The sequence below is a fragment of the Momordica charantia genome, assembly GCF_013281855.1.
Source record: "Momordica charantia cultivar OHB3-1 chromosome 6 unlocalized genomic scaffold, Mcharantia_2.0 BLBB01000006.1, whole genome shotgun sequence".
Classification (NCBI taxonomy): Eukaryota; Viridiplantae; Streptophyta; class Magnoliopsida; order Cucurbitales; family Cucurbitaceae; genus Momordica; species Momordica charantia.
Window position 1 is genome coordinate 11,173,268 of NW_028275164.1, and position 17,619 is coordinate 11,190,886.

A 17,619-nucleotide genomic window follows, 5' to 3' on the forward strand; every position below is an offset into this window, starting at 1 on the left:
TTTGGTTTTCCTTTAAGATGGTATTAAGGTGGAAAAATATTTGGATCGTTAACAGTTAGAACTAAATTTGTCCTTACAACCATTGAAAAGGTTAAGAATCCTTAACTTTTATAAAAAATATCTATTATTGTATTTATCTCTCTTAATTGTCAAATAATGGGTAAAATATTCCCGCTGTCTTACGTAGTAAATCAAGTTTTAACTATAACCAGTCATGTTATTTTAAGATTTTTTTTTCCTCTATCTTATGCTCTTTATATTTTCCAGAAAACCATTGTCTTGGTTCGGCAGGCGCAGAAGAAGGAAGGTGAAGAATGGAGCATTTTCTGGTCTCTCTGTTGATATTTTTCGTGTCCGTTGTCTGCGTGGGCCTCTTCATCCTGTTCTACAAGCACAAATCCCCGTTCTCGTATCCAAACATTCCTCCCGGCGGCATCGGATTTCCGATCATCGGCGAGAGCCTGGAGTTCTTCTCCACCGGATGGAAAGGCGAGCCGGAGAAGTTCATCTTCGACCGCATCAACAAGTACAAGTCCCACATCTTCAAGACCTCCATCGTCGGCGCTCCGGCCGCCGTCTTCTGCGGCCCCACCTGCAACAAGTTCCTCTTCTCCAACGAGAACAAGCTCGTCACCGCCTGGTGGCCCGACTCCGTCAACAAAATCTTCCCCTCTTCCACCCAGACCAGCTCCATGGAGGAGGCCAAGAAACTCAAGAAGCTCCTCCCCCAGTTCCTTAAGCCCGAGGCTCTCCACCGTTACATCGGAATCATGGATGCCCTCGCCCACCGCCACTTCGCTTCCTCCTGGGAGAACAAGGACCAAGTCCTCGTCTTCCCCCTCGCCAAGAGGTAACCACTTTGACACCATGTTTAGGATCAATAAATCACTTCTCAATAATTCAAAAGCTTAAGCGGATAGGTTCGACAAGTTTAATTCTCCATTTACAGCTTCACCTTCTCGTTGGCGTGCCGGCTGTTCGTGAGCGTGGAGGACGAAGCGCACGTGGAGAGGCTATCGGGGCCGTTTCAGCACATTGCGGCGGGGATCATATCGATGCCGATAGATTTTCCAGGAACGCCGTTCAATCGAGGAATCAAGGCGTCGAACTTCATCCGGAAGGAACTCCTGTCGATCGTGAAGCAGAGGAAAGTGGATCTGGCGGAAGGGAAGGCGTCGCCCACGCAGGACATTCTGTCTCACATGCTTCTCACGTGCGATGAGAACGGAGCGTACATGAACGAATTGGACATCGCCGATAAGATTCTCGGCCTCTTGATCGGCGGCCACGACACCGCCAGCGCCGCCTGCACCTTCATCGTCAAGTTCCTCGCTGAGCTTCCCCACATCTACGACGGCGTTTACAAAGGTCAGCCACCTTTCATTTCTTTTTCACACATAAACCCCATTTAATTCCCTTCTAATATTAAACAAAAACTTCAAAACTTTCCAAAAAAATTAAATTGGTAATCTATCTTAATAGATTCAAACTCACTAAATTTTTTGTCAAAGTAAACATAGTTGGTTAAAAAACAAAAAATTGACTACCTTTTAGTGGTAGATTAATAAGGGGTAGTATATTCGAACTTATCTATTTGTTAAAAATTAAAACCAAAGGTAAGAATCTCTAATTTTTTAAAATATACATTCTAAAACTTTTAAGAATCGGAATAAAACAAGTTTAAGAATAGAGGGGTAAGATAACGTTTTAGTATTTTTTCTCTTTTCCCCAAATATTTCATTTTTCCTTTAATGTTTCTCTACCCCATTTAATTTACTTTTTTCTCTTTCACATGAATTTCTACCATAATTTTAAAGTTTCTAGTAAGAAAAGGTGAAAATGTTGACATTTTACCAAAGAGACAAAAGAGGAATAGTGGCTACTGTGGAAGGACAACCAATCGAAACAATAGGGAAAATTAATTTTGTGTAAATTTTGAAATGATAAAATTTAGGTGCTCGCTGATAAGTAGGTATCTTTCTACTTAATATTATTAAAAAATTAACAACTCTTTATTTTTTTTTCTTTCAATCTCTTTATACATTCATTTATAATGCCAGTAGATCTAAGAAGTTAAAAGAGGGAATTTTGAAAGAGATGGGGAAGAGAGAGGAGAGAGAATAAAAACCAACCATTGGTCCTTATGAAAATGATAAATGGTAATACACGATTTAAGGTAAATCGCGATATGTCTATACGATTTATGTAAATTGTGTTGTTTTCACCTTTTAATTACCTATTTTTGGAATTAGTTTTAAAACTACCTTATTTTTCTTAAAAAATATATTATTTATGAATTTTTTTTTCTAAAAAGACAAAGTTGAATATTGATATAATATCAGTTTGTTTGCTTTATTATCGAGTTTTTCTTTTTGGAAGAATAATATTTAAGTACTTCTTTATACCGACCACATTCAAAATTTTATTTATTCGAACTAAAATTATTCTACCCAAACAAAGAGTTTAATCTCCCAATTGATTAGCTAATTAATTTTCTTTTTTTTTTTTAAATTTAATTTTGAATAGAGCAAATGGCAATAGCAAAGGCGAAAGCCCCAGGGGAGCTATTGAACTGGGAAGACATACAGAAAATGAAGTATTCATGGAACGTGGCTTGTGAAGTGCTGAGACTTGCTTCCCCACTCCAAGGGGCCTTTAGAGAAGCCATAAACGACTTCGTTTTCAATGGCTTCTATATTCCCAAGGGTTGGAAGGTAATTTCACTCCTACACATCGTCGTACCTTTTTATTATTTTTTATTTTTTAATACAACATGTGGGGTGGGGATTCGAATTCACAATCTTTTAGTTGGAGATATGTATCAATTATATGATACAACTGAGCTATACTTGCTTTGACAATACATTATTGACCTCGGTACATATTTCAACGTCTTAATTGTTTATCTTAGGACGTAGGTTTGAATAACTGCTCAAAAGTTAAAAGCTAGATATTTTTTTAAAGAGGAACATATTTTTGTATTTTATCTTTTTTATGCATTATACTTTTTCAAATATAAAAATTTAGGAGGGAGAGAAATTATGGAGAAAATTTGACACTCTACCCTTCATATATCAATTTTTTTATTTCAGGAAGAACCAAAAAAATGGGCAATTACGTTTATGTCTCCCCAGTATTTGTGATGTGATATTGAAATTAATTAATACTAAAGTAAATTATAATCTTATTTTATTCCGGTTATTTGGAGCTAGATGTGATGTGAAACTCTGAATTATGTGTTTGATCAAAGCAATGTCTAATTATGAATTTTTCTATTTATTTTTAGAAAAAGGAAGTAAACTTTTCGATTGTTGCGTTTTGGGTTGCACGAAATTTAAGCTGCTACACGAATTTTGTTAGATTAAGAGCATTTTAAATTTATTTATTTTTTTGAATTAAAAGATTGTTTGCCCGAGAATTCGAACCATCTTAATCAGTTGAGCTAGGACGGTTTGTAATCATTTAAAAAAAAAATACCATTTTGATGATTGCAGTTATATTGGAGTTCAAACTCTACACACAAAAACGCAGATTACTTCCCCGACCCTTATACATTCGATCCATCAAGATTTGAGGGCAACGGTCCAGCGCCCTACACTTTCGTGCCCTTCGGCGGAGGCCCGAGAATGTGCCCTGGAAAAGAGTATGCCAGGCTCGAGATCCTCGTGTTCATGCACAACTTGGTCAAGAGATTCAAATGGGCGAAGATACTCGAGAAAGAGAAGATCGTCGTCGACCCGATGCCAATTCCTCAGAAAGGCCTCCCCGTTCGCCTTTTTCCTCATAAAACTGTCTCTGCTTAGCTCCTATTTCTGTTGCCTAATTGGTGTTGTAAGACTATGAATAATTGATATATCCTTCTTACTTATTCCCCTTCCACTTTGAGTTGATGTCTATTGGATGTATTTTATGGATCATTTGTATAAAATATTAGAGTTGGTCAGATATTATTGCAGTTTGCAGCATAAAGAAAAAAGTCATCTTCATTCTCTGTTTTTGAATTGTAATTTTGTTTTTGAAATAAATTAAAAGGGTTTGAATGATTTTAGTACAGTTTTGAAGTTAAATAGTTTGATACCAAAGAGTACTATACTTGAATTTTTTTAGTACAATATGTTGGATGGAGATTCGAACTCGTGATCTTTTGGTCGAAGATAGACATTTTAATCAGTTGAGCTATATTCAAATTTGGCTAGCCCACTGAAATTTATGTATACTAAAACTTGATCTTTTGGTGTGCGATTTTATTTGATTTTTCCTCTCTTTCTATGTTCCTTTTATTAGTAAATTTTAATTTGAAGATAACTAATCGAAGAAAGATGTCATGTCCCCATCAAAATTTTGTTTTGATATGAATTAATACGATTCATGATTTAAGGCCTTAGTACACTTTTGAAGTTAATGTCATTCTTTTTTGGGTAAACTTTTGAAGTGAGCTTGAGTGACTTCTCTTTGGGAGGGTAAAACTTGCTTTTTGAGGCTTCGATACAAAGAAACAAGATATGTACTGTTGATGCAGAAATTTGGCTTCCGTAGATCTCTTCAAATTCACACCAATCTTCTAGAATTAAAGGGATCGATAAGACCTGCAAAACAGAAGAGTACTAAAGACCAATGCGACTCTTACCACATAGGCTATGATGGTTAAGTCAGAATCAAAGTAGTCGAGTATAGAGAGTAAGGTATTTTGGCGTAGCAAAGAGTAGAGATTTGTAGCATACCTCTAAGGTTTGGCTCACCCTCTTATTTATAGAAGTCGAATCTTAATCCTTTTAGGATTCACAAGAGTCGAATCCTAATCCCTTTAGGATTACAGAAGTCAAATCTTGATACATCTAGGAAATCTAGAGTTGGGCTCGTATGCTTCATTACGTGCTTAAGGTCAAATCGAGAGTCGAGACGGGATGGTTCAAGCTGGAATGTATAACGATCAGGATGAACTATTATAGTTCTCGGTCGGGGGGCCGAAAAGGTTTCGGCGTCGAGACCTGGTCGGCACAAACCACTGGTCGGCTGAGGGCTAGCTCGGGTCGCCGAGTATCGACCCTCCTTCTTAGTTCGTGCCTTCTCTCGGCTCTCCTTCGGCCTTCTTTCGCCTCGTTGGATCTCATTTATCTCTTTATAATAGTAGCCTCCACTCTCAAAATAGAAGGCAAAAAGCATGCTAAGGTTTCTATATTGAGAGTACTTACCGCTTGGTCACCCATGGACGACTATTCTTGTGGAATAGCAACCATACCCTATTGTCATTGTCGGTTGTCGTTTCATGGGCTGGCCTTCCTAGCACCCATACTTTTCTATTGTAGTTGGCTGCAATCAAGTCTCTTAGGGTCTACTATACAGTTAGTTTTAACCGTTAGATTTGGGCCTTAGGATCTAACTTTTGCCGATGATTTTATACCCTAGAATTTACTCTTGAGTTTCTAACATATTTGGCTTCCGCCAATGGTTTCATACCCTGAGTTTAGTCGGCACCCTTGGGTTTCTAACCTATTTGGCTTTTGTCGGTTTTTTACCTTAATTTTAATCAACACCCTTAGGTTTCTAACCTATTTTGGCTTTTCCCAAATGGTTTATAACCTGGGTTTCATTGATTGGTTTGACTTGCTTTTTTTTTTGTTTTAACCTTGCTGGGCCTGTACACATGCATTTTTCAGCACCTTTGGGATGTTGGGTGTGTTGTCCTAAACTCGTAGTTTGTATTCATCTAAAAACAAATTTATATTCAATAAAGTTTTATTCAGTCAATATGTTGTTAAATTCATAACAATGCATTTTCTAAATCCAATAAACTAAACATCCAAGGTTATTATCATGTAACTGAGATAGTATATATATTGGGTATATATTTGATATATCCTCGATATACAAGTGGATAATGTCCCGAGAATAACCTAAAGGGTCTATAGTATATGGATAAGGCTGGGTACCTTATCCTGGCAACACTATGGATACGACCTACTTTGTAAATGTTACAGACGACCTGATTTAGGTCGTTCGTGTGGAAACATGCGAGTAAGGATATCCTATACAATGAGTTTGTATAAGACCAGACCACGAAATAGCCGATCTTTAGGTGTAATGCTATTGACTACCAGATTGCTATTTCATAGGATGACCAGACAACTCATTCTCAATCCCGAGTGAGTTATGGACTCCTACCCGTGAGAGCTCATCCTTTGATCTGTATGGGTGAGAGTGACCCGAGTCGTCGACTCAATATTCCTACCATTTAGGGGACGAGACCGAGTGGAGAGTTGGGAACATAACTTCACAAGATGGAATTCACTCCTCCCCGACTTTAGAGGAGTAGATGAGTGCTGTCTTAAATGTTGACTTCGGGACTTGAACAACGGGCCCTACCCTCTAACTGGTTTGAGAGGGACTTCCATTTATTGGTCGGACCATAACCGGGTTGTTTATTAGAGGAGCAGTGGTATTTAAGGAGTAAGATGTAATACAAGGGGGTAAAACGGTAATTTGACCCATCTGTGGTTACGAAAACTTGTGAAGGATTGACTTGCCGCTAATGGTCGTATATCCGTGGACATGAAAACATTCTGCAGTGAGAAGAGTGCAGCGGTGGGTCTTTAGTGAAGTGACTTGTAGTTAACTAATGTTGATTAACTTGGTTAATAAGTTTGACTGATTAATTTCGTATCGTTAGAGCTTCTGATCTGTATGTCCATTAGATCTCATTACTAGCTCACAACGGGTAAAACTAGGATCAAGTCTTTAGAAATTTTTGAAAGGTTCAAATTACTCAAGAGATTATATATGTATGTTGATACATTATAATATATATAGTTAATTCTAATTAAAACTATATATTATGAGAGAAATTATTTGAATGAGATTAAAATAAAATTACTATGAATATGATTCATATTAAAACTATAGGTTAAAAATAATGTGCATATGATGTACATTACAATATAGGTCCTACGAGAGAAATGTTTTGAGGATATGATTCTATTTTGTAATAAATAATTAAGTGTTAATTATTTATTTAATTAATATATATTAATTATTATTAATATTAATATTAATTTAATTAAAATAAAATAAAACTCGCTTGCAAAATTGCAGGGGAGTGAGGAAGTTTAATGACGTGGGGTAACTCCCCACGTCATGTTGGTTTTGTTTTTGGTTGCAGAATTGTTCTGCTAAACAAAAACAGAACAGGAAATTCTTCTGCAAGCTGCTTTCAAGTTGAAAATCTCTCCCCCTCAAATTCCCCTTGGACTTGCAATCGTTGCTCCCATAAGCAAAAGTCCTCACCAGAGACATAGCAAGAAAGATCATTTTGTGGTGTCAATTGGGTTTATTGAAGAACTGTTCATCAAAGGTAATACCCGATTCCCCTATATTTTCCTTTGGTTTTATGGTTTTGTTCCTCAAAATTCAAGAACAAAGATCGTGTTCCGCTGTGGGATTTCTATCCCATCATGGGATTCTCTTCCTCGGTTTCACTGACTTACTTATAGCTTATCGACCTGCTTCTAGGTCTGTCTCAATTCGAGTTCTTTGACCAACTGTTGATTAACTTACCCATGCACCCACTTGAGGAGTTTTCATTTAGAATAAAAGATAAATGCTCAAGTAAAAAACAATTAATTAGATTTCAGATGTTAGGAGCTTATTTTAATCACAAACAAGTAAGTATCTTTAAAAACATAAAACTTTGACCTAATAAAAAATCAACATGCGGTTTATATAGAAAAGAAATAAATCTATGCAACTACCAAAAAATTAAAACTAAACTTGCATAATCATAAACAAACAAAATTTAAACAGTAAATCTATCATCATTCGAAGTAGAAACTCTGTATGTTGATTAGTTGCTTTTCTAGGTATTGTAGTAGTATTCCTATGATGCTCGTTATTCTTCTTTTTCCTATTAGGTTTTCATCCTACAGGTCCCCCTAATATCATCTTTATCTCCATGGCGAGAGACTTGTTATTTTGGTCGTTGCTTGGAGTCACCTTGGAATTTATAACAAATTCTTTGAGGTGGCCCTTGGGGATGAGATCCTTGACCTCTTCCTTGAGATCATAACATTTCTGTATTGAGTAACCATGATTCCGGTGGAAGAGGCAATATCTTTCTTTGGTTCCTTTGTGAGATGGCACTTCCACATTTTCAGGCCATCTGAGTGGTTTCTAGTCTTTAATCTTCATCAGAATTTGTTCGATTGAGACTATTGTTGGGGTATACTTCCTCAGAGGATCGCGTTGACCTGATCGGTCTTGTGTTCTGTCAAAATCTTGCTTTGAATGGAGTAACTCTCCTGCGTTCATGTATTTCTGGGCTTAACTTAATGCTTCTGAGAAAGTTGTTAGGGTTCTTTTTCCAAAAGAGAATAACAGCGTCTCATCTTTTACACCAGATACGAAAGCGAGAAGCGATGTTCCATCAGTGAGATCTTTAACTAGTAATTTTTTCTTGTTGAAGCGAGCCATGTATTCTTTGAGACTCTTCGTCGATCCCTGTTTTATCGTAAGGAGGCAGGTGATAGGTTGACCCCTATTACGTCCTCCAATGAATTGAGGGACAAATGCCGTGACCAATTCTTTGAATGAGAGAATTGACTTTCTCCTCAATTGTCGAAACCAGATGTAGGTCATGCCAATTATTGTGAAAGAAAATACTCTGCATCTGATAGCCTCTGTCATCCCATAGAGGTCCATCAATTCTCTATATTTGTCCAGATGGTCAATGAGATCTGTTGATCCATCATATTGCTTGATAGCAGGGAGTTTGAACTTTGGAGGGATCTTTTCTCTCATTATTTCCTCCACGAATGACGAATCTGCTTGATCTATTGTCTTGTCAAGATCGTATCATCTGTCATTTCGTTTTTTACTAGATTTCTGCGATTTTTCTGCATACCCATGTCGGCTAAGTGATTTTTCTTCGTCCATGGTGTTCCCGAGGCTTGGTCGGACCTCCTATTTCCTTCCACTGCTGTGACTTTTCGTGCCAGTGGGTTGTTTGTCGATTACAGGAGCTTTATCCTTCCGTCGATCCCACACGAGTGTAGGTGACCTCTCTTCTTGTTGCTTAAGTTTTTTGAGAATGAGAGATATACTTTGCTCTCCTATTGTTCGGGAATCTCAATCGGTCGCCCTTTCTGTCTTGGAATCTGTTAACTTGTTTTGTCCAGGACCTGCTCCAGCACTTGTCGACCTGCTTCACCCTCGCCCTCTCGGGTAGGTACAGCCCTCGCGTGGTATGGCATTCGTCCTCGGAATGTTGCGGTTTACCTCCAGAATCCATGTTGTTTTGTTTCTCCCAGGAATTGTCCTGGATTTTTTCGATTCATTTGTTTTGGGTTATACCTCAGAACTTGTCGATTTGCTTCACCTTAGACTGTCGCAACGTCATCGCAACGCGGAGCGGCCGACGTCATCCCCTGACGGGTCTCTTTTGAGATTAGGGTTTGGAGTCGCCACCAATCATCTACGAGGTGTGATTGGTCACCTATTTAAAAAATTTGGTCTACGAAAATAGAATTTTGGTTCGGTTCGGGAGTCGGTTGAGCGTAGGGAAGGTGTTAGCACCCTACGACACCCGTTCGAAAACGGTACCACATTCTATCATAAATTATCCTATTATTTTATTTGGTCCAAGAAAAAATACTTTTGTGTTTGATTTTAAATGTCCCAAATATATTGGTTCATATTTTACGATAAAATATGAACCAACAAGCATGAGTGGCGCAAAGACCATTAGAAAAACAAATTATCACCTCGAGAATATTGGAAAGATCCAATTTCTGTCATTGGAATTTTCGAAATAATTATTTAGTAGAAAAGACAAATTAATAAATAAAAAATAATTTTAGCCTAAGGGCCAAGACTTGAACTTGTAATGTGCAAGTCCATGTAAAAATTTCTTCCCAATGTGCCAACATCCTAAGATTTTACTTAAAATTTTATATAAATGTTTTAAGATTTGAAATCTTATAAAAACGAAAGTTTTCTTTTTTATATTAAAAAAACATTTTATCTAAAATAGTTGTTTGGTAAAATAATGATATATAAAAAAACATTAATTTAGGCAAGCAAAGACTCGAATCTAAACTATGTGAATTACTCCTAAGTAACCTACCACTATGCCGACACAATATGATACAACTTAGTATTAATTCTTATCATACAAATCTTTATTTTAAAAAAATGTTTAAAAAAAAATAAAAATAAAACAAATAAAACTAGAACGAAAAAAATAATAATAAAATAAAAAATAAATATTTAAAACTTATTTTAAAAATAATCAAATCATATTTAAACAAATTTATTTTAAAATATATCAAATGATATTTAAACAAATTTATTTAAACAAATTTATTTTAAAATATATCAAACCATATTTAAACAAATTTATTTTTAAATATATCAAATCATATTTAAGCAAATTTATTTTAAAATATATATAATCATATTTAAACAAATTTATTTTAAAACAAATAAAAAAAATCAAATCATTTCTAAAACAACTTTTTTCTATACCACGTACTGCAGTGAGGAAGTTCTAGGTGTGCCCGCGGGTCTGAAAACTGTGAAGGAGCACTCGAGGTCGAAGTCAGGTGGTCGGTGATCCGTGCGTCGGTTGTAGAAGTTTTGCGCCAGACTACTATGGTGCAAGTTGTCTGAACTTGTGATCAGCGGGGGACGTGTGCGGTCTGTGTATCGTCGGGGTCGTCGACCTGGGTGAAGAAGAAGAGAAGGTGATGGTAGAGCGAAGGAAGTGAATTCTTCTGTATGGGTGTTCTGTCCATCCTCTCCTTCCCACTGCAGCCCTCCTTAAATACAGATAAAAAAGAAAAGGGGTAGAGAAGAGAGAAAAAGAGGGAGGAGATGAAGGAGAGGGGATACACGTATGAAGGAAAAAATCAAAGGGAGAAAAAAAAACTGTTAAATAAAACAAAATCTCTTTTTTTTTGAAATAAAATTATTTACTTAAAAACAAATCATTTTTATTTATCTATTTTTATTTTAATAATAAAACAAAATCTAAAAAATCATTTTTTTATTTTCTTATTAATAAAATTAACATTTAAATAAATCTAATATTTTAATTTTAGTTAATTTAAACTTTATATTAAAATTAATAATAAAGTTAACCTATGTTATTCTTTAATTAAAATAAACCTCAATAAAGTAAAATACAATAATATAAATTAAAAGTAAAAGTAAAAATAAGCCGGACCAAATGCGGTGTCTACATAGACCTTTTCGGATTTGAGCAGTTCTCGGATCATCGATCATCTTCACTTTCAGTTCTTAGTCGTCCCCACAGACGACGCAAATTATTGATGCAGAAATTTGGCCTTTGTGGATCTCACCGATAAGACCTGCAAAACAGAAGAACACTAAAGACCGGTGTGACTCTTGCAACACAAGCTTCGATGCTTAAGTCAGAATCAGAGTAGTCGAGTATGGAAAGTAAGGTATTTTAGCATAGTAAAGAGTAGATATTTGTAGCATACGTCCAGAGTTTGGCTCACCATCTTATTTATAAAAGTCGAATTCTAACCCTTTTAGGATTCACAGTAGTCAAATCCTAATCCCTTTAGGAATTACAGAAGTCGAATCTTGATACATCTAGGAAATCCAGAGTTGGGTTCGTACACTTTATTACGAGCTTAAGGTCAGATCAAGAGTCTAGCAGGATGATTTCAGCTAAAATGCATACAGTCGGGATAAACCGTTATAGTTCTCGGTCGAGGGCCAACTCGGGTCACTGATCACCGGTTCTCCTTCCTGGTTTGTGCTTTCTCTCAACTCTCCTTCGGTCTTCTGTCACCTCAGTGGATCTCATTTATCTCCCTATAACATCTACCAAGCTAGAAAATATGCTAAATTAATTTTAATAATTATTAAGATATATACCCCCCTCTCACTTGACGGCACCAACATTTTAATTTGAGTAACGTGGTCGTGTGCAACACGGGCACAATAAAGATGTGAAAGATGCTACTTGTACAACTCGAATATGAGTCCAATACTTGTTAAGAGACGCACTAAACACTTATTATTAGATATAATAGATACACATACATAGTAATAGGATAAAAGTAGTAACTTTTTAGAGTAAAATACATCAAACTCATTTTCTAAGTAGTCTATATGAAAGTGCAAAAAATGACTACATTATCGTATTTGGGCCGCGCTTTTTGGCTTGAGAAATTTGTCACACTTGCAAGTTATTTGATTTAATTTTGTTTTGTATTGACTAATTGACTAATGATAAAAGGATGGCAATCAGTGACATTTTATTTTATTATTTTAGATAATGCTAAATGAGAAACTTATTTGTAAAATATACCTCTCCTGGTAAATCTCTCTTGGTAAGTTGTTTGTAATGCTCATTGAGGGTTTCCAATTTGCATGGCGCCTCGCTAGGTATTTTTTTTATTTTTAGAAAAGACCTAGTATATCGTCTCTTCCAAAGATGACATATTCCAAAAACTAGGTGAAATGGTTATCCTCTAACCTTTGAATCTAAAGGTCTTGAGTTCATGCCTCTCACAAATGTCTCTTTTCTTTTAATCTTTTCTTCTAAAATAATTTTTAAAAAATAATATATTTTCTAATAGTAATTATTTTATTTTATTTGTTTAGAATTAATATTTATTTTATTTTAGAAGAGAAGATAAATTGTAATAGGTAACAACTTTTAAACAAGTTTAAAAGAGAAAAAAATTGCTATATAATATTTATTGGATAAAAAAAAAAACGTTGTAGAGAGTTGAACCCAAGACCTTTAGATTAAATAATAGAAATATTACCACTACACCATAGTTGCAGATTTGTTTGACAGCAAATATATACGAGTTGGAAACCGTAAAGTGACATATGCCATCTCAATTTTTCAAACATTATTCTTGAAATAAGTTTACAACTTCTTTTGAATTAGTGATTTTATTAAAAAAAAGGATTAAATGATAATTGATTTTGTGAAAATGATTTTTATATAATTATTTTAACCTTGTTACACGCTTGAATATTTATATAATTAAAAGTAATTGATTAATATTTGAAGTTTAAAGAGAGATTTTGACAAAAGTAGAAAATTTAGAGAGGAAAAATAGAAATTTTGACATGTAAATAAATTAGAATGAAAACTAAAAATTTAGAGAGAATAAAAAAAATTAAAAATAAATAAAGTCAAGAGTGACTTAAATTTTAGAAATAAGAAAATTAAAATATCTCAAAATTTAAGAACAAAATAAAGTGAAATAGATAGATACATTTTAAAATTTAAAATAATAACCATTAAAAAAAAATTCTATTAATTTTTTTTACCATAAATTGTTTGAGAATCACCTAGTAAGTGTGTTGGAGGTAGATTTAAGCATACACGTGGTAAGTGATGAGTGGATGTAAATTACGACACGTGGTTTGTGACGGTCGCAAAATAACGACCAAGTATCTATACCTCGGCTCATCCCATCGGTCGAGCCGAATCTGTTCAGTAGCCGAGCCGAACAAGTTCATTCGAACTTGTGTTCCCATGCGAGTGGTCGAACCAGTTAGCTTACCTCAACTCGATCACACCTCCGACATACTCCACGACAATACGCTGCATTTCACGTTAACCTTAAAGAGCCATTGAGGCCCTGTTGGGAACACTGTCGAGGGCTACACCTATAAATAGAATCATTCCATTCGTATAAAAGTACGCGAACATCTCGATTCTCTCTCGATTTAGTTCAGACTCTTACTGACTTTGGCATCGGAGTACTCACTCTGCTTTGCAGGTCCGATTCCAGGAGATTGTGGTTCAACTCATTCTGTGTGAACCGACATTCGTTGAGTTGGATAATTTTCTGATTCAACAAAGTGATTGACCAAGAATTCACTTAAAGTGATTTTTGGATAGAATTATTACTGATTTTGAAATTAGTGTGCTTTTAAGGAAAAAAAAACATATTGTTAGACGAAATGTGACATTATTGGGACTCTTTTGACTCATTTGTTCGACATGACTATTTATCACATAATTATTGTGCTATAGTTTGAGCTTGGTGATAGTTGCCTACAAGCAGGAAGGAAGGAAAAAAAACTTGGAAGCTTTTAAGGCACATTTCTACTCGATTCATGTTCGAGTATTTATAATCAAGGTTTTAAATGTTGATGTCGATGAAAATGTCAAAATTTCAACTTTATAGAAATGTCGATATCGATAAATATTTATGGAAATGTTATAAAAATAAAAAAACTCATAAAAAATATTTAAATTAATAAATAAACATTCCAACATTTCTAAATAAGTTAAAAATGATCATTATTAATATGATGTCTACATTAGTAATATTTTATTAATGTTTTTTTTATTTTGTCCATTTTTTTGAAATACTATAGACATATCGATTTATCACTCACGTTGATATCGAACCCATGTACATAGAAATATCAATGAAAATGAAAATGTGAACCAGAAATTTAATACCCAGTCTTCTTGATCTAACTTTTAAGAAGAAATTAACAATATTAACCACCAAAGGCGGATTTGAATGTAATGACTATGTTCCTGGTTTTAATTTGTCTTACCGTAGACGAGGCTGTGACTTCGAATTCTTTTGTGAAATAAGTTAGGTTCATGATTTAATCAATTGTAAAGTTTATTGATTAATTTTACATTGTTGGAGTTCAAATTTATCGGCTTATGAGGGTCCCCCTAAACCCTGAAAATTATTTATTAATAATCTGAATTGAAAGAGAAATACGGACGACTTGTTTAATAACGTCACTGTTTTCTATTTTTTGTTTCCATTTCTCATTTTATTTTAGAAATATACCTGTTTGAAATAAAGAGACTAAATTTTGAAAATTACAAATTTTATTTCCATGTCTAAGGATGATTCAGATTAAATAATATTTTCGTGCACAGAATAAATGCTCAGGTTCTATTGGTGTAAGCATGCACCTGAAATTCTAAGACTTCGTCTAGTCTCTTGTTTAATTCTCATGAGAAACAAGCCAAACCAAGCATAGCTCAAGTAGTCAAGATACCTATGTCTGATCAAGAGTTCATGAGTTCGAACACCACCCTCACATGTTGTATAAAAAAAAAAAAAAAATCTCAGTGGAAACAAATGCTAATTCTTTTCTTTCAAACAAAAAAATATAATTTCTACCTTTTAAATGAAAAGTATTTTAAAAATTTCTTCCTTATTTAAAGTTAATAACCTAGACTTTTAGATCTCGTAAATTACATTTTCTTCCATAAATTATATTGTTTTAATATATGTTACATCTTTTTATATTATATAATTTACTAAATTTTATTTTAACTAAAAATACAAATAAGCTAATATGAGTTAAAACATATATATCTCAGTTGTGAGTTCGAATCTCCGTCTCAACAAATTGTTGTACGAAAAACTAAACCTTAAATCCTAAATGAAAAACGGGAAGACAACGTTACCAAATGGTCCAAAATTTTTAAATTTTAATTTTCCCTATTTAATAGATTGGATTCATCCATTTGACATAAAAATAAAAGGAGTAGTTGTCCTTATTTTACCTTTCATTTTGTTAAACCACCGGACAATCTTTGTTAATCACAAATGTCCATTTCATTTTTTCCAAACTATTTTGTACATTTGATTTGAAGTTATTTTTCTCCTATATCTCTCGTATATTCTAATAGATTTTGAATTTCTTTTTTGGTTACACTCTCTCCTTGATTTTATTTTTGTTAACTATCTCACTTCTAGATTAAAGTGTCTATTGGATCATTACCTTAATCCTTAAATTCCTTTTTTTTTTTCTCATCATCACCTTCATCATACGTTTCTTTTCTACATTTACAATGCCAAAACTTCAATTGGTAACTTATTCTCAAAAAAAAAAAAAAAAAAAACTTCAATTGGTAACTTTTATTATTATTAATTTTTTTATCGTGGCAAATGAGATGAATGGAATGTATACACTTCAAGGGTATTGTCATTTTGATTCCTATAGATCTTTTAATGGCTCATTTTACCTCGAATCAAGCTTTTGTTGCGACATGCTACATTTTCTCCCAATTGCTAGTAGGTTGATGGGTTGCTAGTGGCATGGCTCGCTCCTGACTCACTGAGAAAGGGGCACAATAAGAGATTCTGTGAAGTGCCTTAAAGCAAGCTATTGAATTTGTCCTAACCAAAGAAAGTCGATCTACCGATTACATTCATCTCAAAGATGTTCCTTTTCACTCCTAAATGAAAGTTAAACTAAACGATAATAACATAACTCCTAGCGCAAAAGAGTAGCTACTGAGATGCCTATGCTATTTTCTTTCCTATAAAGCTTGGGCCCACGCACAAACTCCTATCAAAAAGTTAATAAGTAACATTTTTGTTTCTATAGCTTCAAAGTCAAAGAGGAAGTTTCTTCTGATTGGAAGGTTTCCGCTATAGCAGTAAGGAAGAAGGAAATTAAAATCAAAGTTGTTTCAATACCAAAAGAGTGAACTTCACTAGAAAGGTTATAGAAGTGCATCACAAGTTTCTATAAAATGAAATAAATGCAAAAGGTTTTCCATAGTATATATAACGCCCGCTTACTCCCATCTCCTTTTAAGCATTTCCAAGAAAACCATGATCCCATCTCCATCAATTTCGCATTGATCAGGGTAGGCGTTCGAATCTACAGATGACTTTCTTCAACCGTCCTTGTTCCAACAGCTAGAGATAATAAACCTTTAGATTCTTCCTCTTCCTCAGCCAATTCTTGACCATTGCCACCTTAATATCAAGGAAGCCCACCCCAGTATCATGAACGTAGAGCACCGACTGTAACAACTGTGACACTGTCGTGTAACAAAAAGATAGAAAGAAATGAAGCATGTTGGAAATTTAGTGGAGCCAAAACTAAAACAAATGGGAATGAGGTAACTTGTTGGGCTGAAGTGGTTTTTGTGGCTGCAATGTTGGCAGAGAAGGAGGGGGAAAAGATAACCTGATCTATAGAGCGTCGTTGGCAGTCTGTTCTCTTGAGGTTAGTGAGGTTTTTCATTCTATATTTCTAAGTAGCTATTGTCATAGTGCTTAGAAGCTAGGTGACTATTGTTGTGACATCTAGAGAGAGCTTTGTAGAGCGTTTGTGAGGCCCATTGTATTTATCCCAATATCATAGTAGAACCCATTGTCAAGGAAGACTGGACATAGCCCATAATTGGAGTGAACCAATATAAATTACTTGTGTTGTTTCTGTACTTTTCCCTATATCTCTTATTATTATGGTTGATTGTGTTTTTCACTGACGAACTATGAGATGGGAAAATATTATTGATAAGTAAATTTTCCCAACAAGTGGTATATGATCTGTAAGGTTACAATATCATGGCATCTAGTGGAAAGTCATGTCACTACTTTGGCGGGGTTTTGAGATTTGATGGGGAAAATTTTTGGTTTTGGAAAATGCAAGTGATAGATCTTCTTACATACAAGAAGATACACAAAACCTTGAAGGAACGACAAGATGTGATGACAGATAAGGAATGGGTGGAGATGGATGAATATGTCATAGCGATCGTCAGGTTGTGCTTGTCAATGAATGTGGCAAGTCTTGTGGTGAGTTAGAAAACAATAATAGGATTGATGAAGACGCTAACAGACAGAT

The 17,619-nt window shown here is 34.7% G+C and overlaps 1 protein-coding gene across 1 annotated transcript; it reads left to right on the forward strand.

Annotated features, from left to right (window-relative positions):
• The first annotated feature begins 262 nt into the window (after positions 1 to 262).
• CYP716A1 (cytochrome P450, family 716, subfamily A, polypeptide 1) lies at positions 263 to 3,943 on the forward strand. Its single transcript, XM_022302369.2, has 4 exons — positions 263 to 850; positions 950 to 1,368; positions 2,527 to 2,714; positions 3,495 to 3,943. Exons 1-4 carry the CDS (start codon positions 315 to 317, stop codon positions 3,801 to 3,803), a joined length of 1,452 nt encoding a protein of 483 aa, XP_022158061.1. The 5' UTR covers positions 263 to 314; the 3' UTR covers positions 3,804 to 3,943.
• Positions 3,944 to 17,619: the final 13,676 nt, after the last annotated feature.